The 22,973-nt window shown below is 35.8% G+C and overlaps 3 protein-coding genes across 3 annotated transcripts; 2 read left to right on the forward strand and 1 right to left on the reverse strand.

Moving 5' to 3' along the window:
* Window positions 1-2,372: 2,372 nt before the first annotated feature.
* Window positions 2,373-4,542, reverse strand: LOC125185578 (patellin-6). The gene is made up of 4 exons (XM_048082133.1): window positions 3,740-4,542; window positions 3,521-3,645; window positions 3,181-3,322; window positions 2,373-2,719 (listed from the first exon to the last, which is right to left on the reverse strand). Exons 1-4 carry the CDS (start codon window positions 4,442-4,444, stop codon window positions 2,465-2,467), a joined length of 1,227 nt encoding a protein of 408 aa, XP_047938090.1. The 5' UTR covers window positions 4,445-4,542; the 3' UTR covers window positions 2,373-2,464.
* Window positions 4,543-10,950: 6,408 nt separating this feature from the next.
* Window positions 10,951-15,938, forward strand: LOC125223930 (kelch-like protein 3). Its single transcript, XM_048127240.1, has 11 exons — window positions 10,951-11,032; window positions 11,798-11,998; window positions 12,168-12,349; window positions 12,463-13,056; window positions 13,274-13,351; window positions 14,123-14,450; window positions 14,526-14,725; window positions 15,094-15,170; window positions 15,254-15,355; window positions 15,474-15,660; window positions 15,733-15,938. The coding sequence occupies exons 2-11, from the start codon at window positions 11,839-11,841 to the stop codon at window positions 15,829-15,831; spliced, it is 2,007 nt and encodes a 668-aa protein (XP_047983197.1). The 5' UTR covers window positions 10,951-11,032; window positions 11,798-11,838; the 3' UTR covers window positions 15,832-15,938.
* Window positions 15,939-17,527: 1,589 nt separating this feature from the next.
* LOC125221370 (protein FAR1-RELATED SEQUENCE 5-like) lies at window positions 17,528-19,374 on the forward strand. Its single transcript, XM_048123490.1, has 3 exons — window positions 17,528-17,585; window positions 18,067-18,829; window positions 18,945-19,374. Exons 1-3 carry the CDS (start codon window positions 17,528-17,530, stop codon window positions 19,372-19,374), a joined length of 1,251 nt encoding a protein of 416 aa, XP_047979447.1.
* Window positions 19,375-22,973: the final 3,599 nt, after the last annotated feature.

The raw sequence follows: 22,973 nt of genomic DNA on the forward strand, positions 1-22,973 counted from the left end.
AATATAGTACTAGCATCATTCAAGTTAAATCCCGATGATGTCGTGTGTAAAAATAACTAAATCACATCAATGAAAAAAAAAATTAATTAGTTGCATTAATTAGGAGAACAATTGTGACTTATGCACACATTTTTGCATAGTCCGGCCTATAGTCCGCCCCATTGCAGGGGGGACGAATTATAGGGCGGACTATAGACACATTTTTCTTTTCTTTTTTTCTTTTTTTTTATATTTTCTTCTATATATATCACCAATTTTTTTACTTCATTTCACACATTTCACTTTACACTCTTCCCCATCTCAATTTCTCTCTAAATTCAATAATGAATTCCGACGATTTCCATATTGCAAGCATAAAATATAAAAAATAAAAAATAAATACTGACAATAGGATATGCCTTTAATTTGTGGTGTTTTTATATTTTTATTCTTGCTAATTGATATATTTGCAAACATAAAAAATAGGATTAATGAATTTTTGTAGTGTTTAAATATTCAAATAATAAGTAAAATGCTTAGGGTGGGACTTAGGGCGGGTTATAGTCCGCCTCATTGCAGGTGGAAGAGGCGAAGGATAAAATGCTGATATGACGGTGTATAGGACGGGGCTTAGGGCGTCGTATAGTCCGCCCCATTGTGGATGCCCTTATTAGACCGGAGGAGTAAGATTTTATGCTTATTTGGACCTTTTAAGTTTTAATTCTACCTTTCTCTTTGCAGGAAGAAGAAATGTGAATTTTGCGCCAATCGATTTCAATTTTAAGGTGAATTTTTAAAAAAGAAAACTTGGACTGATGTAACAAATGTCAATGATGTGTCCCACGCTGAAATGTGGACGCAACATATATAGATAAACATTTTACACCAAAATCTGATAAAATAATTTTGACAAGACGAGTCTATCAAACTACAACCAAACACACTATACCCCTTTGTCAGAAAATAAATTATTAAAATTAGATAAACAAAATCCAAATCCCAACCCCTCACAGTGCAGTCAATATCCTCTTGCTTTGGACCTTACCCACTTACACTTTTTCTCTTTCACATTTCTCAAGAAAAACATGATTTTTTTACTTCTCAAAATCAAATTAAAATCCAATCAATTTCATTATTGGATGCCATTATACATAGTATAATAGTCACCATAGTATAATAGTAGTTGTATTAATTAAAATTGTAGTATTCCTTTTCAACCACATCACACCAGACATCTTGCTTCAAAAAGTCTTACTTCACTACTCACATGTACAACAAAAACCTGCCCCATCTTCTTCCTTAATTATTCAAATTTTTGTACATGTTGCCCACGCTTAATTATTGCACTCACGTTTTTATCATATTTAATATACACACTTCTCAGATACTAATGATTAGCCGATCCCTTTGGCCATTATGTCCCAATGGGACAGTCCCGTTATAAAACAATTACTCCTTCCATTCCAAACTAATCTAGACGTTTTTTTGTTAAATGAACTAAGTATAAAAAATAAAGTAAATATATAAACAAAAAATTTAAAATGATTGATTTTTGTTACAAAACAATTACTAATTTGAAACGGGAAGAGTACTTTTTTATACTAGTACACTATTTTAAACATAATTTGTCTCTACACACATAGAATCATAGTTGGAACGTATTATGACCAAGTAATTTCAATGAGGACTAACATTTGCCTCTTTTTTATACGGTATCTTGTATAGAAACTAGTGTAAGATACTCCTTCTGTCCCACAAAGATAGTTTGACTTTGATCCAGCACGAGTTTTAAGAAATTTAATGAAAAGTGGTTGAAAAAGTTAGTGGAACGTGAGTCCTACTTTTATATTTTAGTTTTATAATAAAGTGTGAGTATGAATGAGTTAGTGGAATATGAGATCCACTACAAAAAATGGTTAAAAGTGAAATGAACAAACTTTGTGTGACGGACGAAATGAAAAAATGGGACAATACGGAGGAAGTACTTGTTTATCTTAGTATAGAAACTAAGGTAAGAAAATTGTTTGTTTGGTGTGAGTTTCAAATCATAGGGTAATAATCGACACGTTGAATAAAACACTTCAAAAATTACATAAATTTCCCTTGTGTTGGTGAATTAAAATACTCTATACAAGATTGAATAACGACCAAACTCTTGTTAATAAAATTGGCAAAAATTTGAGTTTGCAAATACTACTCCATAACATTAGAAAAAAGGACATTTATGAATTTAGTAGACATATAGTACGAAGACACCCACAGAAATAACCAGACAAAAAGATTAGGAATTATTTTAACTACTAGTCTACTACTACTAGAGTCAACATTCAATATATGCTTTCTAAATTCCCTAAACTAAAAGCATCATAAAATTTACATAAAACAAGATCCAATACAGAAAACTCCATAATAATTTAACATAGCCATGATGTGTTTAAAAAAAAACATAACCCAAAATCAAACAGCAACATAAAATTAATTAAAATTAGGGTGATTTGCGAACTACATATCGGTAGGCAGCAACCTTCCGGCTACGAGACGCCGTGTTATCAACCGAGAGCACCATTTTTCCGGCATCCCTAGCCGCGAAAGAGTTATGCACCGCCTCCTCCTCCGCTGCCACCCGCCTCGGCTTCTCCACCGCGATGGTGTAGCCTTCCTCCGCATTCGGTACGAACTCCGCGCTGTATTCTAAATCCCATCCTCCCACAACTATATCCCATGTTATTGTCGCACCAGCCTTTGTCAAAAAAACACAAAATTTTAGAATTTTAAAAATGGGAATATTATCGGAATGGAAGTATTCAATCCTAAACCCAAAGGTCTCTGAGAATCAATAGGCTAATTGGGTCACTTAAAATAAAATTAATATGCGATCTATTCAAAAATAATAATGAAAATAAAAAAACATTTAATCATGAAAATTTTGGAATATACACTTAAATTAAAAACTACAGCTATAAGAAAATGACATATACTATAATAAGAATGACATCGGATAGATCTTACTATGTTGTTTAAATACTAAGAAAGTAGGGGTCTTAAAATGGAACAAGACATTGAAAATCTAATTTCAAATTTGTAAAATTAAAATTCTCCATAAATGTTAAAGTAAAATTTGAGAATTTAAGGTAATAAATTTAAATTTTACATTCCCTGTATCTATTAATAATAAAAAAGTGAATAAATATACATATATACCTCAATGCCTTCGATTTGAATGTTGACTTTTTCACCGCCTTTGACGACGAACTCGGAAGCGGGTTTGGGCAGACCGGAGAGCGAGTCGCTGGGCCGACTCAGGCCGCCGTACTGAACCGGGACGTACTCGGGCCGGATGAATCTAGAGAGAGAAACAAACAAATTTAGCGATAGGTCTCTGTCTCAAATCTCAATCATGTAATCCTCATCCATAAATAGACGCCATTGGTAAAAGATTTCATTGATGATCTTCTGCACAGAGCTAAATTTATGACGGAAAGTGCTCGACGAAATGCCCGAGAGAGATTTATTGTATTTGTTTCCAATTAAAAACTCTTACTTGTAAAGAGTTTCAGCAGCATTGCCTTCCTTGGATATCACAAACTTGCTCTTGGTTCGTTGCGTCAGAAACGGACTGATCACTGAGTACAGCAAACTGAAGTACCACGGCACGTTTATGAAGATCTGCACCACCAAAATCGAACTCCAATTTCAGCAAATAAAAAAGGGGGGAAATGTTGTGTATGATGAGAATTTTATGTTTGAAATGAATCATCACCTTTCTAGCAACCATTTCGGGATAATTATCCTGAAACAGAGAGAGAATGTGATTCGAAGTAGCTCTGAGCTCTCTCTTGGGCATATCTTTAAGATCTGTGATTTGAATAATCGAATTCACGCCGCCTGGTTTGAAATGGAGAAGCTTAATCCCACGCTCGAGAATCTGGACTCTCCACCTCAAAAACTTCTTCAATTTCTCCTCATCTCCGAAAACCTTCTCGTACATCTCCTTATCTTTGAAAACCCCATAGGCATTGTAACAAACAGGATGCCCGCATCGGTCGAAACCGTGCATATACGCGACGGAGCCTTCGAGCTCCTTGAGCCCCAAATCCTCCTCCAAAACGGCGTCGGCGCCGAACTCCTTCCGCCAGTTGAGGCACTTGACCAGCATGTTGAGGGCGTCCTGGACCCGGAAATCCCTAGCGCGGAGGAATTTGAGGAGGACGACGTCGGCGCGGTCGTCGGCATTGCCTAGGAGGGGGATGCCCCACATGGAATCGGCGCCGTGGGAGGCCATGAGCTTGTCCTTGAGGTCTTTGAGGGCTTTGCGCTCGGAGGTTTTGAGGTGGGAGATGAAGTAGGTGTCTTCTTTGAAGGAGGGGGAGCGGAGAGAGGCGACGAAGCTCTTCTTGGCGGGCTTTGGGGAGGAGTCGGGAGTGTGGGTTTGTTTGAGGGAGGGAGGAGATGCGGCGGTTTCCATTTTTTTCTCTTTTTTTGGAGGAGAAATGGAGAGGGATTTTTGGGTTTTTGGGTGATGATGAAATGGTGGGAGGGAGAGAGGATGTGTGGATTAAAATGGGGCTTCTTTTTTGGAGGTGAAGTGTGAAATATGAAAAAGCGGCTTTAGCTGAGCAGAAGCAACACAGGTGATGGGGCCATTCAAATTTCTGACTACTCACCGCCATTTTCAAACTTTGTTTCAATAATTCTATTTAATTGCAGAATTTGTGTAAAAGGGTATTATAGCATATTTGTATTACAAATATGCTAATATTGTACTATCCGTTAAGCACATTTCTTTTGCACTTATTTTATCATTTTTTGGGCCAGAAATGCCCCTAAATTCATTAGGGATATTTTTGTGCATTTACTCTTCAATAATCTGAAAATATATTTATGTTGATAGGACCTAAAATAAAATTTATTATGGATATTTAATAGTACTTGTAGTTAATACTCTATGACTCATTAAAATTAATTTTGTTTTCCTATTGTAATCAGTGTATAAATTTATAGTACGTTTTAATTTATGATAAATTCTCTTTCGTAGTACAAGGTTTCCAAATTTGATATAATTTAATTAGTCTATAAATTTATTTGTTTTGACTAGTTTACCATCACATTTATCTATTTATATGTGCACGTACACTTAGTACGTAAAACATTACAGTGTCTATTAGTAAAATTAATTATATGTATATAGAGTAATTTCCATTCTTTATCAAATTCTAAGTTAACATGCATGTATATATAACGTTAGAGAATTAAATATGTCTTATGTATGTACACTTATAAGACTAGAATTTAGCTATTTTGAAAAGTATATATGTTCGTGAGAATTACATCCTATAAATTCATGAATTGCACACTATAGCCATTCCCAACAATAATTCGTAACTAATACAAGTAAATCTCAAGTAACGAACCCAAAAACTTAAGCAAATTCATTTCAAGTTCTGGCAAAACAAATTTCATTTCAGATTATTGGAATGTACATGTGCAAAAATGCCCCTAATAGATTTGAGGAATTTGTTGTCCGAAAAAGTGCTAAAAAGGTGCAGAAGCACCCGAAACGAGCAAAATAGATAGTACAAGGGCCACAAAAGTGCATTTTAAAATAAATGGACCATAAATGTGCATTGCCGATAATATTTGGCCTAAATATGTACTCATTCACTCTGAAAAAATAAAATATTTTGCTCTACTCACAATAGAAACAAGTGAAGGAGGGACATGTTCCTCCATCACTTGGCCGAGGGACATATGGGGATGGGTTGCTTCACTTGCTTGCAATGCGTCCTTAGAGCATCCGCAATCAAGGAGCCTGCGGGGCGCGGATCGGGCGATTTTCGTGAGCGCACCTTCAAGCCCTACTCCCGGCGATTGTCGACTGATGCATGCACGGGGAGAAGCATGGGTTCCCCGGGATGTTAGGCAAAGATAGACTCAGATGCATCGGGAGTGGAAGAACTGTCCTCACCGGCTCGAAGGGGGCCTACACGACCGCCATAAGTCAAAAAAGAACCCCACGAGCATCCTCGAGGTCAGAGCCGATACCGGGCTCTGCGGATCTCGCATGCGATTTTTGGGGTAGCCGGTCGAATAACGACTCCAACGGCCCCAACTCGCCCCTCTTAACGAAGTGCCAGGGCTGTCATTCACTGGCCTCTTTTTGTGGCCAACGGCAACCGCACGATGGGCTACTACTCGCTGACATGGAGATACTCCTGCGGGTCGGTCTCAGGAAGACGATCCGATAAAACAAGTGGATGAAAGAAGGGCCTACTTTGCGCAACGACAGAGTCGGCGCGCAAGTAATTTTAATTCCGTAAATGTAATATATTTTGAATTGTTTTTACTGCGGCTGGCCTATGGCTGGCCTAAATCTGATGTGGCAGGTGGTTTTTTTAGTGTTGCTGACATGGCAGGGGAGAGAATGGCTGGCCTAAGTACCATTGCGGATACTCTTATACTATCTCGTATCCTAGAATGGAATGGACTGGAGCGTCTGCGTGGTCGTGCCCTCAAAATTTATAACTATTTTCAGTTTTGATATTTTAGTAAGGTCCTCATTAAATAGCCATTCCATTATTGTGCACTATATTCACCCTCACTAATATTCGAGATTATATTACACACATTCACCTAGCATTTTTAATGGACAAAGGCCGTATAGACCTTGATTTTTGAAAAGAACAATTTTAATAGTAACTTTTTAAATTAAAAATGAAAATTAAATATAATAAATAATTACTACCTCTATCCTACAATAAGTATCACGTTTTGTCATTTCAGTCCGTCTTACAATAAGAATCACATTTTACTTTTACGATAAATGGTAAACAGGCATCACATTCCACCTAATGTATACAAGTGAGATTCATAGTCCACTAACTTACTTAATCAATTTTTATTTACATTTCTTAAAACTCGCCCTCTAAATCGCATACTAATTATTTAAATAAAAAGAAATAAAATTGCAAAAATTGGTAGCAAGATAGAGGGCAGACGCCAATAATAGGATCACAGCTCTATTTCCAACTATTATTATCATTATCATTATCATTTGGGGGAGGGGTATATGCTTTACTTGATTGTTAAGAACATGCTTTGTTTTTTTGACTATTTGGTTTGTAATTGAGTGTTGTTACAAGTACCAATTTCTTCTTCTTTTATTACTTCATTGTCCTAATTTTTGATAGCATGGTGGCCCCTTAAATATATCTACCAAATCATTCCACGTATCAAAAAGCGAAACAATTAAAGTCATTAAAGAGTCTACCCCCATCAATACATTATACATATGTAAGTAACTTTAATTATTTATTTCTAATAATAAATTACTAGAATATTTAATAAGATTATCTCACTATTGTTTTCTAATACTCCCTTGTCCCTAAAAATAGAAATTATTTCATTTTTTTCCATCCTTAAAAATAAAAAATTTATATTTAAGAAAACTTAATATCTAAGGTGGGACTTAATTTCCGTTAACACACTTTGTTTTCCCATCTCCCTTACTTTTCAATTTTGCATAAAAACTTGGGTCGATTCAAAAGTTCATATTTTTAGGGGACTGAAAGAGTATTATGCACCACAACTCAATGATGTAACGATCCGACTCCAAAATTGACGAATATCCTCACAATTTTACAAATCAACCCTAGTCTTTTAAGCATGCTTTACTCTCAAACACACACCTCATAAGAAACTTCTGAGCTGGTCACATGTCTTAGAATTTTTTAGATTACACACTTAATCTTGATGTTCTTATGAGATAAATATCATAAAAAAAATTGCACCTAGTTGGTATGAGTAACACTTATCAAATAAGTTAAGTACCCCTCAATATGCAATCTTATATCTTTATATTCTTAAAATTCATTTTATCTAGTGTATTTCGTGTCATTCATACCCTGTTTATTTTAGAACTAGAACCTACTCTTTATATATGCCTATGCATCGATGTTCACTCTCTAATTTTGTCTCAGCCATTACAAATACTAATATGTTTTCATCATAATTTTGTACGTGTAAAATCATTTATCTTGCATACTGAGCGTAGTCATATGTGATTAATATTAATTGATATTTCTAGGAAAACCTTTATACGCACAAATACCTGAAGTCGTCGACTTAATATTTTGATTTGATTAAATCTACTAATTTAGTAGATACAATTATAAATTTTTTATAGTACTAGTACTACTTAACAAATTATCGCACACACGAAAAATTGTGAATGAGAACTTCTAGGGATTGATCACCGAAAGCAAAGCTATAATCAACAATTGCATGGCTAAGATAAATTTTTGCTTTAGTATGTGTTTATACTTTTTGCATTATTCAAATTTATAAAGTAATCATGTCGCTCCAGGTACTTTATTAAAAAAAGATTTGTTTTTTTATTGAACTAAGTGATGCCTTACTGTCGCATAATAATGCAATCTATTTTCAAATTAATTACTACGTAGTTTATTTCCATATTTTGATACTGTCACAAAAGGCTATTATTAAACAGTGTGATCGCGTAATTTTCGAGTTTTAAAGCAATAGAAATCATGAAATTATTGCCACTTTTCTTACGCTTTTTGACTTACAGCATTTGTTTTTGACTAAAAGGGAAGTTTAGGAAATTCATATTGGGCAATGCCTGTTAGATTTCTGAATTAATAAGGTTTTGGTGACTCCTCACGAGAGCTTTAGTATTTGCTAGTTATAATATGCATTTTATATTTAATACAAACAAAGCAATAACAATAATCGACTTATACAGTAGCATATAATATCTATATAAGTTAATAATTTCATCAAACAATTTATATTTTCATTATTTTAAAATTACACGATCTCAATTACAAATAAAATAGTAAGTACATAATTAAAAAACTAAATGTGAAAATACATAAAACTATTAAAGGTTATATTTACGAATAAAACAAAATTCATGTTAATAAAATTTTTTAAATATATATTACTATAATTTAAGTGAGAAATTAAAGTGTGAGAAATTTAGGACTCGAAGAAAGTATGAACGTGTATATATAGACAAAAGGAAAAATAATTGTACTAGTAAATAAAAAACCAAAAATTTAAATGCGTGGCCAGATGCGAAAGCTCAAATTTAACTTATTTGCATGAGCTACCCCAATTTGATAGAGGCCATGGGTCGGCCCATTTTGTGCATATCTTATTAAGAACTGGGCTTAAGCCCATTAAAGTTTATGGATGCAATTGATTTTATGTGACAATATAGTAGTACTACTGTACTAGTATCAAAAAAGGGAACTCATGCATGTTAATTAGCACATGATTTATCTTCTGGAAGCGCTTAAATATTTTATAAAATGTACTGTTTCTCCAATATTTTATGCATCAAATAAATGACATACTTGTGATAAAGTTGGTACCAGTCCATTCCAAATTTAACCATTTTCCAGCCAGCACAATAATTAGGAAAATACTCCATTTATGAAAGTTGGGAGTCGTACTTTTTTGGATTTACGCTAAAGTGTAAATTGGACAATTGAATGAGCTAGTCATCTAGGTGATATTGATTAATATTGGCCTTCCAGACCTATACCCATGCCATGCCTTCTTGTTTACTTACCAAATTATTTCCACAATTATTCTAAATCAACATCTTTTCAAAATGCTCAAATTCAGCAATGCGATGGGAATACTATAATTTTAATTAGGTATGATAATTTTCGACATGATAAAAAAACACGATGTAAACTCAAAATGTTAATGATTTATGATCAAACCTTATTGCATTTACGTCCTTGTACGATAGTTTTAGATTGAGTTCGAACGGGATTCTAGTAACCATTATTATTTTATTTTTTTATTTTATGACTTTTACTAGTACAACTACAAGTAGGTTATCATTTTTCTACTTATATACGTCTTCTAATGTTACAAAGTCGAGTCTGTGTCGCTATCGTGCAATGTTGGGACTATGTCACTATCGTGCCATGTCGGGTCCGTGTCGTTGTCGCGTCATTATTCTCTATGTTGCTATCATGCCATGTTGGCTTCATGCCGTTGTCAGGTCGTTATTCTGTAATTATTGTGTTACGTCAACACGAATCGGATTATGTCCTAACGAGTTCGTGTTGTGTTCATTTTTTAGTATAGTAAACCAAGTTATTGTCAATGTTACAATTTCGATAGCATATTATATTCGAATTTGATCTTAGAAATTGAGTTGTTATTGGATCGATCCGATAACAACCCAATCCTCACCGTTCTAATTTTATTCTAAACCCTCCGTTCCATAGTAGGGGAGACAATTCTTTTCGGTACGAAGATTGAGAGAAATTTTGTTAAGTAAGTTAAATAAAAGAATACTCCCTCCGTTCCACAAAGATTGTCCCACTTTGACCGGACACGGATTTTAAGAAATGTAATGGAAAGTGAGTTGAAAAAGTTAGTGAAATGTGGGTCCTACTTTTATATATTAGTTTTATAATAAAATGTGAGTATGAATGAGTTAATGGAATATGAAGCCCACTACAAAAAATGGTAAAAAGTGAAATGGGACAAACTTTGTGGGACAGACCGAAATAGAAAATGGGACAATCTTTGTGGGACGGAGAGAGTAATAAATAAGAAATGAAAAATGTAGAAAGATGAAAAGAGAATAAAATAAGTGAAAAGAGATGTGTTGACTTTTATTAAAAGAAAAAAATGACTTCCCTTCAATGAAACGTATCAAAATGACAAAATGACTTCACTATTATTGGATCGAAGGAGTACACATTTTAAAAATATATATGTAAAGTAATAACTAACCTCCTAATTTTATTCTACAACTTTATACTAAAATATAATATGAGAAACCTGTTTTCGAATTTTTCATGATCTTTGATTTTGACACGATTTCCTAAGCGTAACATTTGAATCACAGCCATTGATATTTGATGGATGATTCGTCTCTGTAAAATGATGCTATTTAAAGGGAAAAAACCCACGCCCGAATTAAATGCCACACACACACTCCACTCCATTTCGCGCTACTCTCTCTCCCTCTCTCGCAATTGCACAGTAGCAGCTTCATTTAAAGGTATGCCCTCATCGCTTCGTTTCGCCTTTTCTGCATGCCACAACTCTCTCACAAGCACAAAACTGTACATTAAAGCAATGCATGTATTCGGTTCAGTCATCAGTGTATTGTGGATTAATCGATTTAGTTTTCTTTTATTTTTGAATTTTTTTGGGTGTTTTCCTATTCTTTTGTTTCGAATCTTTAATTTTGTTTTGGAGTGGGGTTTCCTGATCCTATTTTGCTAGTTCGTCATCTTTTGTGAAAGAAATCGGGTTCGGAACTCGGGCTGAGTAAGTTTCCTATCTCGAATCACAATAATGTACATGTTTCGCTAGATTGTAGGACTTGTTAATGAGTTATTTGGTTCCACACAATGCAATTTGCCCTCTGTGAAGCAGCCAATATTGAAATTTGCCCATTTTGTGTCGTTATTGAAGTGGACGCGTTGTTTCTTTCATTTTTTGGATTATGATTCCAACATATCAGGTGGTACATATTTCTTTATGATTAGAAACTGTAACTGCTGTTTCTGGTGGGGTTTTACCTAGTTTTTTCAGCCAGTATTGGAGATGCCTTTCCTTTAGAATTTTGCCTATGGCTGCTTTGCTCTATTCTTTCCACTTAAGTTTTATAGCATCCAAGAAGCATTTTAGTATATGTACTGAGTTCAGGATACTTACCACCAATATTCCTGCTGTATGTATATGTATTGAGTTCAGGATACTTTGTACTTACCACCAATCTCCACCCTGTATATTGATTTAGCAGTTTTCCAATTTTCAGCTGGCGTTTTGATATTCATCATATAAGATTGCCATAGCAGAATGGTAGTTGGCAGGACCGCACAGACATATTTTCCTAAAGAAATTCCGATGGCATTGAATGGGAAATGGGCAAGAAACTTGAGTAAGAACCAGCTTGGAAGCGTCATATTTGGCTGCACAAAACAAACCATGGATGAGTGTCTCACGAAACAACTCTTCGGTTAGTCTTTTCGATATCTATTTTTCTTCAGGCTTGCCTTGCACGGACACAATTATCATCATACAGTCTTTAATTTGCCAAATACAAAAATACTCGGATATTAATCATACTATAACTTGATGTTAGAGTTGGTACGTACTTACACTCAATTTGTATCCGTGGTTGGTAGGTCTGCCGGCACCACACTTTTCATACGTAAAGAACATCGAGCCAGGTTTACCACTTTTTCTGTTCAACTACAGCGAGAGAAAACTTCATGGTATCTATGAAGCTGTTGGCTCAGGTAAAATGAATATTGATCCATATGCTTGGACAATAGATGGTTCAGAAAGAACAAGGTATCAAGCTCAGGTATTATATGGGAATCTGGTCAAATCTAATTTCTCTTCGTTATTTTCAACATGTTCGTGATTTCCTTTTCTGAGTAAGGCAAAGTACTTACTCTTTTCTGTTATTGGATTCAGGTTCAAGTACGCCTGCGCTTGCAGTGCCAAGCCCTTACTGAAATTCAGTTCAAGCTATCAATTTTTGACAACTATTACGGCCAGAGTCATTTCCGGTTTGAGTTGGATCATGCCCAAACAAGCAGATTGATCTCCCAGTTCTCCTCTCAAGCAGTTGCTCCTAGGATCAGTATAAAACCATATCCCCCAATTTGGACTGCAAAGCAGATGATCCCCTCGACCAACAAGATAAAAAAAAGTGGAGCTTCTGAGCCACCAGCTTCGGCGGATAATTTTTCCAACTACGATGATTCTATTTCTACATCTACGACTTCAGATAACTCAATCTCTCTGAATGGAAACAAACAACTGATTGGGGGAGCCATCCAAGGGGAACAATTCGATGAAAAAGATCTTATCCTCATGAAAATAAAGGAACTAGCTCTCAGCAGTAAATTCACGGATGCTAATTTGATATCTGGTTCAGTAGGAGAGACATCCACAAGTGATGATGGTTTGCAGTGTGAAACTCGAGATGATGACCAGGTGACTTTGGGAAAGAGGAACAGTGAAAGCTCTTCCGATCAATTTGATTCCCTTGCGCTTGTTGAGAAGGTACTTTCATTGCATGCACACACAGATCTGGTCAGTTAATTAGTTTAACCAACCCGATCATTCATGATTTAATTTGAGAAGCAAGTTCTTTTTTATTAGGGGATTATAAAGCAAGTTTTTGTCTTTTAATTACATTTTTTACTCATTTCACATCATCTGGTTTATAATGGTCTGTAGCATACTACATATCTGACACTCATATTTATGCCCATTGCAGTTGTACATGGAAATTGAAGAGCTAAAGACTTTTAAGCTAGAACAAATTACGAAGACAGAGAGTTTGGCAAATAAGCTGGTAATGTTTTTCCTCTCTGTAACATTTTCTCTTAAAATGTTTGGTCTGTTTTTATAAGGTTGTGCCTTTCATACTTGGTTTGGTCTCAGTACAATGTGAAAATAAAAATGTTTCGTGTTTGGTGTTACTGTCTTTGTTGTGAATCTGATTCCTGGCAATGCTGAGTTGTCGCAAGGTATTCCATTGTTTACGGGGGACCTAAGTGATTCTGTTGAGTGAGTAAACGCAAGTTCATATAGTGTTCCTAGTTTGCCTATTATTTGAATCTTAATGCTTAAACGAATGGCATCTAGTCACAGAACAATGACATGTGTTCAGATTTGGGTTTGATTTGGTCAATGATTCAAACCACTGTTTGGTCAGCATACTTTAGTGAAGTTTGGCTGGTATGCACTTTAGTGAAGTGTGCTATACTCTTAACTTTGTTTACCTGGAATGTAAATACTTCCATTTTTGCCCTGAGCAGAGTACAATAATGTTGCATTGCGAACTCTTCCCATCTCAAATATGTAACAAGGTTTATATTTTTCTAACACAATTGATGTTTTATTGCATGGCAAACAAGAAATATATTGCAAGGTTTATATGACAGCTCTGAACCTTTTGTTTTATTGCATGGCAAACAATATATTGGGTTTTACTTCACAGCAATGAAATGCAAGTCTTTGGTGCTTTTCTTTTAAGATTAGGCTTTGTGCTTCTATTAGCTAAATTATTTTGTTGGTCTTTATTGGTAATATTTCATAAAATTTAATTCCTCGTACTTTACAGATTGAGGCAGAACAAGAAATTCTTCGATTGCAAAATAGATGCTCGGTGCTGGAGTACATGTGTGATGTTTCTGAGCAACCTGTGTATGCCCGAGAGCTTGTGGAGTCACCTGATGAATATCACTTAAATATAGATGAGTCAATATTGATAGTGGGTGGATATGATGGTGTATCTTGGTCATCAGCATTGCAGTCCTTCCTGCCTTCAAAAGACATCTTAAGATCTCTTAAGCCTATGTCTTCTGCTCGATGGAATGCCCCAGTCGTGGCATTTAATGGAGAACTCTTTGTATTTGGTGGTGGAAGTGGTTCTAAGTGGTATGATACAGGTACTTCTCACGCCTGCTCATCCTCCTCCTCCTCCTCTCTCTTTGTAATGACAATTGCACTCTCTTTATCTGCAGTTGAGTCCTATAACATTGTAAACAATGAGTGGACTCTGCGTCCTTCCCTGAACAAAGAAAGAGGCAGCTTAGCTGGTGCTGCTTTAAATAATAAAATATTTGCAATGGGTGGAGGAAATGCAATGGAGTTCTTCTCAGATGTAGAAATGTATGATCCGTTTGTCGGAAGGTGGATTCCTTCACGCTCAATGCTCCAAAAGGTTTTATTCCTATTCTCTTACTCCGGAAAGTATTTGTTGAGTTACTTGAGTAAGGAAGATACAGTATAGACAAAGCTTCTACGATTGATAAAAGCATCTAGGAAGAGCAGCAGTTGTCTTACTATATTCTTCAGTTGCACTAAGTCTTGTGACATACGCTCAAGAAAAATAATGATTAATCTAAACATGCTATGATGATATCATTTGCAACGTGGTTCCTTGATAGAATTAGATGATCTTTGTTTATTATGCTCAATTTCAACGTCATGTAGTCAATGTGGTTGATTCTATGATGCTATTAAACTCAGAAAACTTGATTAGGGTTCTTAAAAATCTTATATCAATTTTCTGCCTCGTATTTTCAACAGCGGCATGCTCATGCTGCTGTGGAGTTGAATGGTGCACTCTATGCTGTTGGGGGATTCGATGGACAAGAATATTTGAAGTAAGTCACGAACCTCTTTGTAACTATCTTTCTTTTAACAGTTCATCTTCTTAAGAAAATTTATTTGAACGTGTGGTGTGTAGTTCTGCTGAAAGGTTTGACCCCAGGGAAAATTCATGGACCAGAATCCCGAGTATGGAAGCAAAAAGAGGCCTCCACTCACTTGTTGTAATGAATGAAAAGATGTATGTTCTCCTCATGTGCCTCCTTATGCTTGTTTCTAGTTGGGAGCTCGAGTTTTCTTATTCAAAATTCAGCGGCCTATAATCTTGAGCTAAGATGATGGTATACTGTGTTTGGCAGATATGCGCTTGGTGGTTATGATGGAACAGCAATGACACCCAGTTTTGAGATATATGACCCTCGGCTTGGATCATGGATGACGGGAGAACCCATGAAGCAAGGCAGAGGCTACTTCGCTGCTGGTGTTCTTCATGAATCTATTTACGTTATTGGAGGGATTGAGTCTGATGAGCAAATCATCGAAACGGTATACATTTAATCTGCTTATATAACAGTGCTCTCTCTCTCTCTCAACATGCCTTTTCTGATGCAATGGCAGGTTGAGTGTTACAAGGAAGGTGCAGGTTGGGAAGCTACAAACCTGAGGGCTGTAGGAAAGAGATGCTTTGCCTCAGCCATTGTTTTGGAAGGGAAATGAATCGATGTATTGAATGTTACATATAATTTCTGAAATCCAATTCTAAGCAATTAGGTGATTTTACATATAAAATCTATGAATGAAATTTAGTTGCTTGGTCCCAGGAATATCGTGCTTTTCATAATTCGTGAACATGGCATAATCTTGAAATGAGACGAACTATTCACTCACTTTTATACAAAACCCTCTCAGCAATTTTTTTAGAAGCTACTATGATTCAAGCATCTCCACTATGAAAAAAATGTCAATTGGAAGGAAAAAATAAGTATACCTTTAATTGAGATTGCCATTGATTTTAAGAAAATGTGAAAGAATGTATGAAAAGTCAGTTTTACTTTTTATTATTTATACATTAACTTTCCAAAATATTGCTTAACGATAAATTGTTAGTAGTACTACTAATTTTGTCCATAATTAGTCTTTTTTTGGGCCATCTAAATATCTAATTATTAACATTTCTAAGTTTTTCTCTCACATTAAATAAGGCCTATTCTATCATGATAGTAGATGATGGTAGCATTTGAAATATTAGACATAATAACAATGTGTGATAAATATTAGAATTACATTAGTTATAGAAGTAGGAGTGGGATTCGACATTTTTTTAGTTTAGATAAGACCAAGATATATGGGTCATTTGGTTGTTTGGTAGATAAAATAAGTTCATGTTAGATCATCAAAGCCCATCTCGGTCCGCTTAGGCACGAAATGAATTAGTTCAAAAATGTGGATTATTTAACAACCCAAAAGAGTGAGATAATATATTCTTATCTTAAAGTCGATCTTAATAAATTATCTTGTATTAATTTAACATGTCTACCAAACATGCACTTAAAGAGAAACTATAATACATTGTCACCTGCCAAATTTTTGAAAATAATAAAAACTGAATAAAAGATAAGAATATAATCTCACTCTTTAAGATGGGACGTTCTGAATTTACATTGTGAAGTCGATCTTAATATAATTTGTGAAGATATGAAGGGGCGATCTGAATTTCATCGACTGCGTAGATAAGATCTGAAACTATAATACATTGTCACCTGCCAAATTTTGTGAATGAAGTGGAATGTGAGACCTACTTACCATTTATGGTAAAAATAATGTGACTTTTATTGTGAGACAAACTACGACTGTGGAGAATTTTTTTAAAATATAAATGAGCTAGCTTTATGTAACAGATAGAAAAGAAAAATGTCTCTATTTTTATGGAATAGAGAAAGTATGATAAAAATAAGTAACTAAAAAATGACTCAGTTACAAAAGTACTCAACATTAGGAAATGGAAAGTATTTTAATTTTATAATTTATTATATATATATATATATAGAGGTGTATTCATATGCTTTTCCTATATTATATGCTTTTTGCTTTTTAATCCCAACCATTCATTCTTATCATCTAATGGATGAAATTAAGGCCTGATCATCTATTTTTTATTAATTAAATAAGTGGAAAAGGGCGTTTAAGGGAATGACAATGTTGGTGGTTATGGAAAGTCCAAGATTTTCTCCTCACACAATATTGCGTCGGTTTTTTAATTATTCTCCAGAATTTTTTCTTCTTTTTCACCGTGAAAATAACCTCTCTTCTCTTTCATCTTTCAACGTTAGTTCTTCGTTAAAAATCAAATCTTGCCTTGTTTGTAATTATCGTATATTTTTCGGAGTGTTCATGGAATATTATCGTTAATACAATGGAAGAAGGTGGTTCCTCAACAATGGACCAAGCTTATGATTCAAACATGGACGAAGGTAATTAATTTCGAGAAGTCATCGTTTTTTGTATCTACGTTTCATTAATATCCAAATCACACATATTAGCGGAAACTTCTTTGACATTCTGTATCTGTTAATTAAAGGGGATCGCCTAGGGTTTAGAATTGAGTTTGCATGGGCTAGGGTTTATGGACGGGCGGTTTGGATGTAAAGTTGTGAATAAATAATCCAACTATTAGTTTGTCTTGTTTATGGTTTAGAAACGTTGATTCATCTCGGATGTTGTGGTACTAGCTACAAATAATGTAGATTTAGTACTATATAATTTACATTATTAGATAGATAATGCACGTTTTATGTTGTGTTAGACGCGTTAATTAAACTAGGGTGTTGTGTTATTAGATACATATAATGTAGATTTAGTTCTGGATAATGTACATTGGTAGATAGATAATGCAAGTTTTATGGTTCATAATGTTTGTGTTAGATGAGTTTTGTTTTTTGTGATTCTGTGCAGTGGTTGTTGTACCTGAGTGTTCGAAAGAGTTGAAGCCTGTCTTTGGCCAGAAGTTCAAATCACTGGATTTTTGTTTTGCGTTCTACGATGTGTATGCCCGGGCTGTTGGTTTTGATACTCGCAAATCACAAACGAGAAAAACTGATGGTATAATTACTTGGTATAAGGTGGTATGCAACAGGGAAGGCAGCAAGAACTCGTGCGTGGATGACCAAGCAAATGCACGGTCTGGTTTTTCGTTGAAACGTCGACGTTTATCCAAGCGTTGTGGTTGTAAAGCCAGTATCTCATTCAAGTTCTTCTCCGACGGAGGAGTTTCAGGTTATACTGTCGAGGAGTTTAACGAAGTTCATAACCATTACATGGTTGGAACAGAGCATCAGCAGTTCATGTCAATCAATCGAAAGTTGGACGACGTACATCACCAATTTATCCTTGATTGTTCAAAGGCTAACATAGGTCCCACGCTCACGTTTAATGTGCTGAAGGAAATTCTAGGTGGTTTTCAGCTCGTTGGCTGCAATGTTGGGGATATAAGGAATGTTTCACGAGACATCAAAGCATACGCTCATGGTATTGACGTACAAATGGTTTTGGATGATATGGCTAGGAAGAAAGAGATGTCCGAGGCATTCACATATGAGTACGAGGTTAATGCTAGCGACCAGCTGGTTGCTCTGTTCTGGTGTGATGGTTTGATGAAGAGGAATTACCACATGTTCGGTGATATTGTGGCTTTTGACACCACCTACAACACAAATAGGTATACCTGTCGTGCATTAAAACAGTTAATACGTACATTATTATATGCATTAATATATACTATATATGCATTATACATGTTCTTTGCTTGACTTATGCCGGCTTATGTTACACAGGTATTGTATGATCTTCGCGCTCTTCACGGGAAAGGACAATCATGGGCGACCAGTAACTTTCGCTGGTGGTTTGGTAAGCAGCGAGAAGACCGGCGCTTTTGCATGGCTGTTTAGACATTTTGTCCCATGTATGGGTGTTGCTCCGAAGATGATTGTTACAGATCAAGATTTGGGGATGAGATCGGCTATTGAAGAGATTCTTGTTGGGACTCGCCACAGATGGTGTATGTGGCATATCATGCACAAGTTGGCCAATAAAGTTCCTGGTCGGTTGTTGCGGGACGAAGATTTCAAGAAAGAGTTCAATGCCTGCGTCTGGTCGGATCTGCTAGAACCCGATGAGTTCGAAGAAGAGTGGAATGGAATACTTGAACGTTATGACCTGGAAGACCATGGTTGGTTGAAGACATTGTACGCCTTTCCCTTTTGAGAAACAGCTTCTACTTTTTTTCCGGAAAAGTATGTTCAAAAAAAAATACAAAAGGAGATTGTTGAGGGGAAAAGACGGGGCCGCTTTTTGGGCTTTCGTTTTGGGAGGCCCTGGTGGACACCCACAAAATCCGGAGAGCCCTTCGAACCCCACTTTGTGAGACATGATAAGGAGTTTACGAGTCATACTCTCGTTGCAAACTTTTTGTTAGGCGGGGGTAAAACCAGTCATATATTCTTTTTTTTTGGAAAAAATTAAGGGAAAAAAATTCCGGATGGCTAAACAAGGTGAATGGGAAGACCTCGTTTTAAAGGCCCGGGTGGCATGTTGATGAGACCCCCCTCACAATTTTGTTGATAAAAAGGAAAACGTTTAAAGCAAGGATCCCCTTTTGCCCCATGGTTTTTTTGTCGCGAAAACCTTATTACCGTGCTTTTCGTTAGGTGGACTAGAAAATGGGTAAACCCTTTTCGGGAGGGGGAGGACATTGATGTTTTCCCATATTTACCCCCCTCTCTTAATCCCTCGGGGTACCTTCGTCTTCCCTTTCCCCCGAGCCTTGCGTAACTATTTCTTCATCTTGAACTCACCCCATCCCCAACCCCAACAACTTTTTCCCCCTTCGAACCCCCATTTGGATCCCCCGATCCCCCCCGGGTTAACGGGTATAAATCTTGAAATTTTCACCCCGTCGTGAGGCTGGCCCATCCCCCCTTTGGGGGAAAGCGGGGAAAACACCCCAAAAAGTTTTGTTTCGTTTGTTTTGGGTTTTCCCGCCCTCCCCTTCCGCACACTGAACCTCCTTTTTTCCCCACCCATAAATACTTTTCCTTATCAAAGGCCCCCCAACCTTAAAACCTTGTGATCCGCCCCGGACCCCTTTTTTTTTTTTAATTTTTCCCCAATCGGCCTGCCCAGTTTTGGGCCGGCCCCTTAACTCCCCTTTGGATGTGAACCACGCGGTCCTTTCGGGTAAAATAAAATGGATCAAGGTCAATAACCCTTTTTTTGTAAGCTTAAGGGCATGAACACACTATGTTTAATGAAAAATAGGGGGTAATGCATAAGTAAAACAAAATATGAAATATTTTTCCTTTGACCAAAATTAATTTTAAAATGAGAGAGGGTTTAAACTTCCAAAAAAAAAATGCATGGGCCCCGGGAAATATGAGTGCCCCCCCTTTCTTCCATGTAGGATAAGTGGCCTCCAATCGATAAGACGAAACCCGAAACCGTTGGGACCCCCTTCCCCATCAACACCATCGATGAAGTGTAGAATCTTCGGCCCGGGGTTCCGTCCGGGTAAGGGTCTTTTTTCTGGGGAAAAAAGGAAACATAAACACCCGTTTAAAATGGGGACCACCGTTCACCCTCCGGAATCATTTTCCCTAACATCTTTTCATTTTGTAACGACTCTTTCCCCAATTTCGCAACGTTGAACCCGGTTCGGTTTGCTTATCAACGCCCGAGATTGGTGGGCCCCCCCGGCCTAACGTCGAGGAGGGCCCTCCCCCTTTATCGGACCAAGCCTCCCCGGCCACATAAGGGTCAAAAAAGGGGTAAAAATTAAGAGTTGAGAACCCAAAAAGGCGATGTCCCGGGGGATTTTCCGATGTTGTATTTAGCATGGCCCCAAACCCAAGTTCTTCCCCCCCTCTTTTTTGCGGGGGGGTCATCTTTCAAACAATTTTTGTGAGGGGCCCCTTTTGGGAATAAATGGAAAAACCTTTTTTTCCTCGAGTTTTCCCTTTTCCGCATCTTGGGTTGGGGGATACCCTTTCCCCCATCTCCCCCGGCCCTTTTAGTCATCTCTAAATTTTTGTGCCAATTTATAAAGGCGGACATCACCCAAACCCCGATCTATACCCAATTTGGGTTTTTGGAAGGGGTTTAAAAAGGGAAAAATGTACAAACAATTAATGCATAATTATAACTATTTAAAATGTTAATGAACGATCATAATGCTTTAAAAAGTACTTAATAATTTGTAATGCAAAAAAAAACATGACCAAATGAAAACAATGTTAAATAATGTTGAAATTTGGCGCAATGCACCAAATAAACACTACAACTACACACCGGGCATCAACAAAACTAACCAACACAAAAAATGCAAAAAAAAGAAAATTAATAATGTACAAAAAAAAGGGAAACCACTTTGAACATTAAAGCGAGGGAGGAATACGGTTTTAATAAAAAAATGGAAAAAAAATGCACCCCAAAAACATTAAATCATGCAAAAATTTTTCTTGACATTGAGAATAATAATGACGCAAACCAAACAAAAACGGGAAAAATTTTAAAGAATACTTTTTTTAAAAATTTGGGAACCAACTTTTTAATGTTGATATCCCAAAGAATAATGCATAAAAAAAAACTTCACAATGGGCCAAAAGGTAAAGACTTAAACAACATTATGCTAAGGAATACGGTTTTGAAAAAAAAAAAGGACCAAAAAGCACCAAAACTTTTTCAATAATGTTGAAATATTGAGTCAAAACACTAAATAAACAAAGAACCACACACCCAAACCCAAAAAAACTAACACAAACACAAAGAATGCGGGGAAAAAAAACGAATAATGTAAAAAAAAAGGGAAACCATTCAACCAAAATTAAAAAAGAGGAATACGTTTTTAAAGCCAAAAAAAGGAATAAAAAGCACCAAAAAAATTTTTTTTAACCTGAAACTTCTCCCCTTTGGCCGTTAAAAAATAAATGAAACCCAAAAAAATAATTAAAATTCGGAATAATGTTTATAAATTTGAAACCAAAAGAACAACTACCCGGTATGTGAAAAAAGTGGTAATGCAAACAAAAAAACCATAAAATGCACAACGAATTTAAAAAATAAACAAAAAAATGGAAAAAACCAAACGGTTTCTTATAATGGACGGATTTAAAACCTTCGCGTTGGGGGTTTTTTTGTAAAGGGGGCCCCTTTTTTTAAATTTCCAAAACTAACACACACAACACCACCACCAAAATTTTTACTATTATAACCTTATAATGCACAGAATGCTACTCATAATGCAACACGGGATTAATTTCATAAATCTAATCTTGACCGTCCACTACTATAATCTAATGGATGTGATTAAGAAGGAAATAGTACTCTAAGGGGTAAAAGTACCTTAATGCTCCCATATATATATAAATATATATATATGAAAATGACAATACAAAAATGCATCTCAATACAAAATCCAGACCAAATCCTGACCAAGAGATTTTTCAATCTAATGGTCAATAATTGAAGAAAAACACGGTGGGTCATTATAAAGAAGTTTTAAGTCATATTATAAAATTTGGGTTTGAGGTCATGTTAAGATCATTTTATGTCATCCTTATTATAATGACATAAAAATAAGCTTACGATGACCTAAAAATGACCTATGTATGCTTGGTTCTGTATTTTTGTATTAAGAATGAGTTTTACATAGATCAAAACTATATATATATATATATATATATATATATATATATAGGGAGATGATCAAAACAAGTATGTGTTTAAATCCAGAAATGCAGCCCAAATCTTGGCCCTAGGATTAGATGATCTAATGGTCAATAATTAATCCAAAATACGGAAGGTCATAA

This window comes from Salvia hispanica, chromosome 4 (assembly GCF_023119035.1).
Source record: "Salvia hispanica cultivar TCC Black 2014 chromosome 4, UniMelb_Shisp_WGS_1.0, whole genome shotgun sequence".
Classification (NCBI taxonomy): domain Eukaryota; kingdom Viridiplantae; phylum Streptophyta; class Magnoliopsida; order Lamiales; family Lamiaceae; genus Salvia; species Salvia hispanica.